The 9,816-nt window shown below is 47.0% G+C and overlaps 2 protein-coding genes across 4 annotated transcripts; one reads left to right on the top strand and one right to left on the bottom strand.

Annotated features, from left to right (window-relative positions):
* The first annotated feature begins 525 nt into the window (after positions 1-525).
* Positions 526-6,996, top strand: LOC147186987 (vasoactive intestinal polypeptide receptor 2-like). 3 transcript variants are annotated; one of them, XM_086101522.1, is made up of 13 exons: positions 526-773; positions 1,905-2,004; positions 2,119-2,226; positions 2,612-2,709; positions 3,736-3,833; positions 4,333-4,480; positions 4,615-4,765; positions 5,213-5,273; positions 5,543-5,612; positions 5,726-5,817; positions 6,046-6,184; positions 6,319-6,360; positions 6,430-6,996. In XM_086101522.1, exons 1-13 carry the CDS (start codon positions 735-737, stop codon positions 6,607-6,609), a joined length of 1,326 nt encoding a protein of 441 aa, XP_085957648.1. In that variant the 5' UTR covers positions 526-734; the 3' UTR covers positions 6,610-6,996. The 3 variants fall into 3 exon arrangements, with proteins under 3 accessions (XP_085957648.1, XP_085957647.1, XP_085957649.1); XM_086101521.1 differs by having other exon boundaries at positions 5,543-5,642; XM_086101523.1 differs by lacking the exon at positions 526-773 and adding an exon at positions 1,521-1,574 and having other exon boundaries at positions 5,543-5,642.
* Positions 6,997-8,412, bottom strand: LOC147186986 (uncharacterized). The gene is made up of 4 exons (XM_086101524.1): positions 8,224-8,412; positions 8,040-8,145; positions 7,476-7,550; positions 6,997-7,396 (listed from the first exon to the last, which is right to left on the bottom strand). The coding sequence occupies exons 1-4, from the start codon at positions 8,303-8,305 to the stop codon at positions 7,207-7,209; spliced, it is 453 nt and encodes a 150-aa protein (XP_085957650.1). The 5' UTR covers positions 8,306-8,412; the 3' UTR covers positions 6,997-7,206.
* Positions 8,413-9,816: the final 1,404 nt, after the last annotated feature.

Genomic DNA, 9,816 nt, shown 5'->3' with positions numbered 1-9,816 from the left:
TGGCATTTAAAATCGCACTCGGGCGGGCCACGCACATTTCCAAGATGGCAGCCCGAAAAAAATCCAGGTATGTGCATGCTGGAGCTCAACAGATACCAAAATGTCCACAAAAGCCATATATTTATGTTTCGACTGTAATGCATTTAGATATTTTTGCACTCTTCGGTGTTTACGAGTACCAATATACTTTAATCTCAAAACATCAGCAATGCCGAACTTGATATAAGATAAAGGATATCTTATCTTATATTCAACTTCAGTCGATTTATAGGCCTGAAAATGAATAAATTTTGATTAAGAAAGGAACAAATCTCGGATTGTGAGGCCGCAAATATTGACTAAACTGTATTTTTGTGCAGTTATTTGAATGATGTTCTTGCTATTTTTGCGAAGGTATAGCCTTCATTACTGCCCTGACTTTTGCATGAATACATGGCCATTTTTTTAAAGATACACTTTTGTCCGCCAGAGGTCGCCGTGGCCTAGAAGGTGGGATTGCGCGTGACTCCCATTCGCGTGGCGAGCGCGCGCACCTCTTGCAATGAGCTGCAGTTGAAGCTGCTCATGTGTGCTGCACTCACCTCTGTGCTCCTCGACAACGGACCATGCATGGAAAACTTTTGGGGTTTGTTGTCCGTCGAGTCAACTTTTAAAGGACTTGTGCGTTCCGGGACAAGCACAGGCACGGATGTCAAGAAGTCCGGAAGTCCGCAAGTCCGCTGAATGACAAGATCATGAAGTTCATCCTGTTCCTCGTCTTCCTCACGCATGAGGTTGGTTCATCATATTCTTATCTGCTATGACATTAACTTCTCATAACGTTGTCGAATCTCCCATGACATCTTATCATTTTAACATCTCACATCATCGGAAGTCATTTACATTCGGCCCCTGCGCTATGGTATCACCTTCTCGTCTCACCTGATGTCGTGGTCATTCTTTTCATGCCTTTTAGAGTCATATTGTCCTCTCAACTCGGCTTTTCGTGGATTTTAACACCTCGTACACGCGCCACATTCCTATTGGCATACGCTGTGACGTCACGTACACATGCGCGATGACATCACACTTCCACGCGCTGCGCGAAGTGTCCAACGATGTGACAACGTTGCGGTATGGCTGCCAGTGCGTCTGGTTAATGTTTCATCTTCTTTATCTTCTCCGTGTTATCGTTTTGACCCAAAAGCACACACGGGAGTCAACAAACTGTCCACATGCGTGCAAAATATGAAAATACGCCGTTGATAACGACTGTGTTCTGTTGTTTCAACCGAAGTTGTTTTTGTTAATGAATGTGTGCGTGCGTGTGCGCGTGTGTGCGTGTGTGTGTGTGTGTGTGGGTGTGTGGTAAGCGCACTGAAAACACCCTGACAGCTCATAAATGCTTTAGAGTCTTAATGTAAACAGCCTCTGCCTAACCCCGACCCCCCACTCCCACTCCCCCAAACACACACACACACACACACACACACACACACACAGTAACTAACAGTGAAGTTAATCTGACAGACGGACTCAATCAGCTCAGTTCTTATTTTGCAGTGTGTGTGTGTGTGAGAGAGAAGAGAGCAAAAGTGAGTAAATTGTGTGGAAAGACGTTTTTTTTCTGATGCCAGCTGTGTTTACCTGACCAGCGCCAAATTTTCTTTTTGAGGAAAACATTAAGGACACAAACTGCATTCTGCTTTTTTTTGTTTGTTTATTTTCTTTTAAGTAAAACAGTTCCCTCTGTGTTTCAAAAAATTTCTGCATCATGCTTGTGAAGAATTATAGACATATTGTGCAAGTTTTTCTTTTTATCACAGTGGTGAACTTTGTCCACAAAGCTGCGGCAGTGGCGTTTCTCAACATGAACTTTTGACTTATTCCCAAATCTTGTTCTCTTTTGGTTGGTCTCCCGGCAGGCGGCGGGCAGATTTCCTCGCTGCCACTTCAGCTGGGAGATGAAGAGAGCAAGTCAAGAGTGCCATGCTGGCCTGCAGGAGTTCACAGCGCCCCCCGCAGGTGCACTGCGCACTTACACCATCATTGATTATTTACTATTCTTTGTTTGCAGCTTGCAAGAATAAATGCTCAAACCACTTTGCGTTCATTGTTTTCATTTCGTGGATCTCTCAGGATGCGTCGGCGAGTGGGACAACGCTTCATGCTGGCGCAGCGCGGCGGTGGGCGAAGTGGTCACCCAACCCTGCCCTGTGCCCCTCCAGCACCTGTTTGGGAAGAAGGGTAAGTCGTTAGCACGCGACGCTAATTTAGTCAGCATTACCTTCATAGCTCCAGAGATAATTCTGAGTAGATATTTGCTAATTGTGGCCCGCTGTCTGCTAATTGTTAGCTTCTCTATGTTAGCTTTTGGTGGGTAATTTAGTCGCTAACTCTCAGCGTCAATACATTAGCCGTTGGGAGTCATTTGCTAATTGTTAGCCATTGTTTGCTAACTGTTGGCAGTTATTTGCCAAGTGTTAGCATCTGTTCTCTTAACTAGGCAGGTATTCGCCAACTGTTGTCTTAAGTACGTCAAGTGTTAGTGAATACTGTGAATGTTGGGGGAAGAAGATTGTTTTGCTTTATTTTATTTCACATCATCAACTGCTCCTGTGATGTGCCGTAGGTAACCTGAGCAGGAAGTGCACCCAGCAAGGTTGGTCGGACGTTTACCCCGTCATCGCCGCCGCCTGCTCGTCCAACGACACCGACCAACCAAACGAGGTGAGCCCAATGAGTCAAACACATTTTTTTTTTTTTGGGCTCACTCCAGCATGGCTACGTGGAAAGTGCTGACTTCCTGTCAGGGCTCATCATCAGCCTGTGTTTACGTGACGAGGAAGAAGACATGAAAGACGACTTTGTGTTGTCATCGCTGCTAAACAATGTGCCACTTGAATAAAAAGAACACACTGAAACGTTCAATAGGAGTGAAAGATGAACACACACACACATACACGCACACACACAGTCAATCTTCCACGCCTGGCATGAGATCTTGTCCAGAGCTGTCAGGTGTGTGTGTGTGCGCGTGTGTGTGACTTCATCTCAGGGAAGCTTCTGTTTGTTTCCTGTTGGACGTTCCAGGCTTTTCCGTCTGGAGAACGTTTCGTGGAGATCGGGCACACGCTCACATATGTAAACACACACGGACATGGATAGACATACATGCACAGCAACGTGCAGACACACACACACACACACACACACACATGCACACACACATTGACAGATGCCCGTGCAGAAGTTGGCATGTGTGCAGAGTAACGCGAGCACACGCACAATACACGAGGACGGACGGACGGACGGACGGATGGACAGATGGATGGATGGACACAAAGACGCACACAGACACACATGTAGGGATTTATACACACACACACACACTTTACAGACACGCACACATGGACGTACACCCACGCAAGTATGCACGGCAGTGTGTGTGTGTGTGAGTGGTTGGCCAGACCCAAACACGTCAAAAAAGACAAAATGTCTCCCAAAATGGACATCTTAAAGCTCGGAGGCTCATAAAAAGAAAGCAGCTGCACTCGAACACTCTTCAGCGTTTTTGTGTACGCGTTGCACAACCCGGGTCAGAATTCCTCCTATTGCGCGTCGACTTACAGCAGAATCTCTTTTAAGTCCCACACAATCCCTTCGGGCTTCAAACTTTGCAGGCAATACTTGAGCATTTCTTACTGTTGTCCAAAGAAGTCCTGACCTGAGAGGATGATGTGTTTGTGTCTTCAGCTGGTGTTCTACAAAGTGGTGATGGGTCTTTCCACGCTGGGTCACAGCTTATCTCTTCTCAGTCTGCTCAGCAGCACCGTCATCATCGCTTTCATCAGGTGCGCGCGCACACCACACACGCACCGCATCCCGTCGACTAGTTATTGATTATCATTAAGATCCCTTCGCGAAGAGTCAGAGCTGTGGTTAGCGTCGTCCCGTGGCATGTCCTGGTGGAGGTCCACTCGCATCTTAAGGCTCATCCTGTATTTTAAAGAGCAGTTACAATAATCTGTAGATACAATCAAGATGGCGGCATCCTCTTAATCAAGAGGAGTCCCTTTGATTGGCAACAAATGGAGTCTGCTGTGTCCACACCCACGATGGCGCAGACCGGCCATTTTTTGATATATGTCGGCGTGGCTGTGAAATCGCCAACGCCTGGTCTAATACGCCATCGCGACGATGTAGGCAGCATGCCGAGCTGGATTTGGATTAGGTTGTGTACGTGTTTACACACGTGGGTAAATTCGTCTGTCCGTTGCCAAACGTTCATCTTGTTTACATTTAACATTCATCCTCCTTCGCCCTCGTAAACCTTTTTTTGCGCGTGGCCAGGAGGCTTCACTGCATGAGGAACTACATCCACATCAACCTGTTTGCATCCTTCATGCTGAGGGGCGTGGCCGTGCTCACCAAAGACCTGCTGCTCTTCTCCAACGAGGAGGAGGCGGAGACGCTCGACTGCAGCGTCCAGCCCTCTCTGGTGACGTCGTCGACGCGCCCCAACATGCTCTCCTCAAAATGCATCTGCATTTCTTTCACTCTTCACTTCCTGTCCCGATACATTTCTCGATGTCGTATGACAAAAAAAAATCCGTGTGTGTGCGTCTGTTGCAGGTGGGCTGCAAGGGCAGCCTGGTCTTCCTGAACTACTCCATCATGGCCAACTTCTTCTGGCTCCTGGTGGAGGCGCTCTACCTTCACACGCTGCTCCTGGTGGTCCACGCCCGCTACGCCCGACTCTCCGTCTACTTGCTGATTGGTTGGGGTAGGACACGCGCGCTCCGCGGGCCAACCCGTCGGATGCATTGCGCCGCAATTTGCCCTCACCCCTTTTGAAACCTCAACACTCCTTTCAATATTTTTTTTTGCCAATTAAACCCTTAATTTGAAATTTAACTAGGTGACTACTATTTTTCTAAACTCCTAACCTGACTGGACATCCTATTTTTCATCTGGAACCCTAATCCTTATCTAAAATCCGAAGTCTGACTGGAAACATCCTAGCTTGAAACCCTACGGTGAGACACTGCTGACATTTTCCCAAAACACGTCACCGGGTACAAAACGAGTCATCAGTCTCGGTGCCAAAGTGTTTTCACTCCGCCGCACGGGTTCCAAACATTGTCTGGCTCACACCATCCATCGTGTGTGCGCGCGTGTGTGTGTCTGGCCGAGCCTCGGTGTAAACACTTCCTGTCTTTGTGGCCTTCAGGAATCCCGTGCGTGTTCACGGTGGCATGGATCTTATGTCGCCTCCACCTGGATGATACTTGGTGAGTCCTTCCGGGACCTTTCCCAACTTCTTTCAAACATGACATGTTGTATGAATGCCAAAGAGCGCCATTTGCCACTAAGCCCCTCCCCTTTTCTCTATTATGGCACGGCTGCAGATGAGGTGTGGTGGCGCCTCCGTGGCTCGCGAAGCCCGCCCACTGCATCTGAGCCGTAATCCGCATTCTCTAGTTCAGAAAATGACTTTGCGATACTCTGTTTTTGTTGCGCTAACGAATGAGATGCTAAAATCCTGCGCGCTCCATTTCAGGTGCTGGGAAAGGAACGACAACCCCGTTCCCAGCAGAGTGCTGGACTGGCCCATCCTGGCGTGTGTCGTCGTACGTACGCCCCACCACAACCGGAGCCGGGTGATAGGACTTGTCGGCGACCAGTCCTGAGTGTTACCCTGCTTGTTTTTTCAACCCTGCGCGTGTGTGTTGTGTGTCGCCAGGTGAACTTCATCCTGTTCATCAGCATCATTCGCATCCTGGTGCAGAAGCTGCGCTGCACCGACGTGGGCGGCAACGAGCAGTCGCAATACAAGTAAGCCGGCGTCCGTTCTTTTTCTCTTTGCTGAACTTTTCAGTATGTAACCATTTACGACGTCCATTTGATTTTAAGGCTTAGGGGGAGGGGGTAGTCAACATGTTCTCTGGACTGTTTTCCCACTCGATTAGCACCCTCTATTGGAGGAAAGTTGATACTGCAGCCAAGCGATGAAAAAAGATAATCTGGTTAGCACATTTTTTTTCTTGGGCTTGTGTGTGCAAGGCGATTGGCCAAATCCACCCTCCTGCTCATCCCTTTGTTTGGGATCAACTACGTGGTCTTCGTACACCTGATGGAGCCCAGCGATAAAACCATGCGGCGCGTCAAGATCTTCTCTGAACTGGGCCTCGGATCTTTCCAGGTCTCACCATACTTCTTCCCCAAAAAATGCCTTCTTCTTGATTTTTTTTTTTTTTTTAACTTACTTTGACATATAAAGTCGCTGATTGATGATCCCCTCCAAACATCCTCATCGTCCAATTTTGTGTGTTTCAGGGTTTCATCGTGGCCGTACTTTACTGCTTCCTCAACTGCGAGGTGAGCACCCGGCTTCATCCTCCTAAATGCTTTGCCATCTATTTAAAAAAAAAAAATTTCCCCACCCAGGTCCAAAGCGAGCTGCGGAGGATACGTCGGAGCTTGTCCTTCAAACGCTACGTGGGCGGCCGGGAGTGCGGTCTGCGCGGCGCCGCCACGCTGGCCGCTAACGGCGCTGAACACTCGGCCCCGTTCCCCAGGAACTCCCGAGCGGCATCCATCTTGCAGACGGAGACCTTTCTGCTGTGACCGCCATGATCCTCAAGGTTCCTCTACAAAGAAAAAACTCTATTCAGTTTTTTTTCACCTTTCATTCTAAATATGCTATCTTCACATGCTATTTCGTTATTCCGATGCATTTCTTTGAAACCCGAATCGTTTATTTCCACCGCTTGCGTCGAATATTATAATGGGACTAAAAGCAACACCCTGAAGATTTTGACCTTTTGCTTATAAAGAAAAATGGCACATAAAAAAAGGCTTCAATGCATGTTTTTCGAAGAGAAACTCTACGCTAGCATGTGCAGCACATGCAAATTGACCCAGAGGCCGATTCGAACCCCCAACCTCCGAATTGTGGCAGATACCCAAACTACTCATCAACTCTTGAAATGTGATTAAAAACACCAGAAAATCTTCCAAGTCCCATTTTTTTTTTTATTACTCTTCTTCTTTGTGACCACTAACAGGCCATTGTCACATCATAAATAAATACAAATTTTCATGACACCAAATAAGTTACAGAGTCAAAGTTGGCCAATAAATAACACATTAAATAACCAATAAATAATTGTAAGACCCTAAAGTGATTCGATCTTCATCTTCCGAACAAAGTGCGCGTCTTTTTTAATGAAGTGTGGGACGGAGGCGAGGGGAGAAGGTGTAGGATGAAGTGGACGGTGAGGATGATGATGATGATGATGGTGGTGGTGGAGATGATGAAGGAGCGGAGGCTGTGGAGGTGAGGATGGCGATCGGCGAGCTTTTTGGGCTGGCGGTCAAAGCCTGAGCGGCGGCGGCTTTGGCGGCGGCCTTCCTGTGAGGGCACAAAGCGAGAATTAGATGAGGATGATGAAGATGATGGGGGTGGCGATGAGGATGAAGGCGAAAGTCACCTGATGGCGGCAGCCTTCTGGGGGACCCACGGGGCGTTGACCGCAGCGCAGTAGTAGTTATCCTTGGTGTAGAAGCTGCGCGATGAGAACAGTTAGCAGCGTTAGCATGGCGCCATCGAGTCATTGCATCAGTGATTGGCCATCGGGGGCGCTGTTTCCCATCTTTCCCTGAAAACTGAGCGGTTCAAGGTGCTCGCGTGTTGATGCTATCTGAGTTTAAATTTCAATGAGAAATGCTTTTTTTTTTTTTTTTTATTAGCCATGAAAAATTCTGCATCTTTTATTCCAATTCAAACTCCAATTTAAGATGGCAGGAAAATATTTCTAAGCCATCTCAGTTGGTGTTTAATTTAATTTTTTCTCCCCCAGCTATGGTATTTGGACGGTGCTAAACTTTTTGGGGAGGGGAAGTAAAAAAGTAATACTGTATAGACGGAACAGTGGACTGGTTGCTCGGAGCCACAAGATGGCGTCAAGGCACTCCTTCCCTCCAAATGAAAGTCACTTCAACGTACTTCCTAAAACTCAAGATGCCATTAAAAAAATAAAGTAAGTGATACTCACATGATGGCGGGTAGGCACCTGCCCTGAGGAATCTGCACTCGGAATCCAAAGACTTCCTCCGTGATCTCCTTGGAGCTCACTTTGGTGCAGCATTCGGTGGGCTTTCCTACTGGGCCGAAACACAAACAAGACTTGAGTTTGGTCCTCCCAACACAAATCAAAAGATCAGTAACAAGTAAGTTACCTTGGCCGTGTCCGCACTGGACCAGGGCCACCAGAACGGCGGCCAGCAAAAATGTCTTCTGTAGGCTTCCAGAGTTCAGCATTTTAACACCAGCGGGAGATAAGACAGGAAGAATTGGTAAAGAAAAAGTCGAAAGCTCTCTTGGTTTATCTTTCGCTGGAGTTCTGCAGAAGCGTCTGAAGCGACAACTCTCGGGCGGGCACATTTAAGGCGTAAAAAAAGCAGAAGTGAAGTTGTCTTGCGCTTGAGTCATCATCCACCCCCCCCCCCCCCTGGTTTTCGCTTTTTCTCATTGACTGACGCCTTCATTTGCTCGGAATTGCTCAAAGTGACCCATGTTGGATCTTTCCGAACGTCATCTTCCGGCTCCGTTTCTTTTTTTAGATTCTTTTAATCAAGTCGAATTTGACTTTCTGTGAATTACCTGGCCCATGTGTTTTAAAAATGCCATATGGTCCTTGAACGCATCACTTTCTACTTTTCTGCTATTTATTTTTACATGGCATAGATTTAGAGTTGAAATGTTCCATTGTCGCCACGAGGCAGACACACAAAATTACAGTATGGTTTCGTTTATTTATTTACTTATTTATGTATTTATTAATAAAAAAAATTGACAGGTATTTTCACACACTGACCGAAAAAAACAAACATGTATTTTTCGCTCAAACAATGTGACAATTGGCACCACGACTTGACAGTTGTCGGAAATTCTCAGATGACACCCCCCTGGTCAAAAATGTGTGTTGTGAAACCACGTCGTGGGGATGTGTCACTTGCGGATGTTTGTGTGACTTTTTTTTTTTAAAATATACCCTGTCATCGATGTCTTCATGACATGTCACCACATGAGTCGGGTGGAAACAATGTCAAGTCACCGCTGTCTCATCCCGGTGCTGTTGCCGTCATCCACTTGGCCAACCACCTTTTGCGTACTTTTTGGGGGCAAAAACTATTGCAAGCATTTGTTTGTTACTTTTTTTTTTTAAACACAACCCACCCAGGTTCATAGTTAGCAACGTGCTTCACAACCAAAATGCTTTTGTACGGCAGTCTCCGGCGGGTGACGTCATTTAACTCATTCACTCCCAAAGACGTTTTTAAACGTCTTTTCAGACTTGGTCCAAAATTCGCTGGTACTGAATGAGTTAATGCCGAGTCGCCAGTCAGCCTTTGTAACGCGTTGTTTGATTCTCTCGTTAACTGCTTTGTGACAGGCACTTTGCAAAGCTCTGTTTTCTGAACTGAATTTGCAAAAAAAAAAGATCAATGTGCTAATCAATGAATAACTCTGGTCTGACGGAAGGTACTCCTTTGTGAAAGGCACATGGCAGCCTGCCTGGAGTTTCCCAAAAGGCACCTGAAGGCCTCTCAGACCATGAGAAAAAAAATCTTTGGGTCTGATGAGCCAAAGATTGATCCTCTTCCTGACTGTTGTTTGTGCACCAAACAGCAGCTCAGAATACAGAGCTTGTTGGGAGTCCTTATAGGGGGCGCTAGAGAGCGTTCCCACTTGTGGACGCCCTCATTCCTCCGGGGAACTTCACTGCTGACGTGGGCAATGACAGTGACACATGCTAGGGGTGTGATTGA

The sequence above is a fragment of the Hippocampus guttulatus genome, chromosome 21, assembly GCF_054856545.1.
Source record: "Hippocampus guttulatus isolate MCC_2025c chromosome 21, RoL_Hgut_1.0, whole genome shotgun sequence".
NCBI lineage: Eukaryota > Metazoa > Chordata > Actinopteri > Syngnathiformes > Syngnathidae > Hippocampus > Hippocampus guttulatus.
Note: the sequence above shows the minus strand (reverse complement) of the source record. Positions and strands in the feature narration are given on the sequence as shown.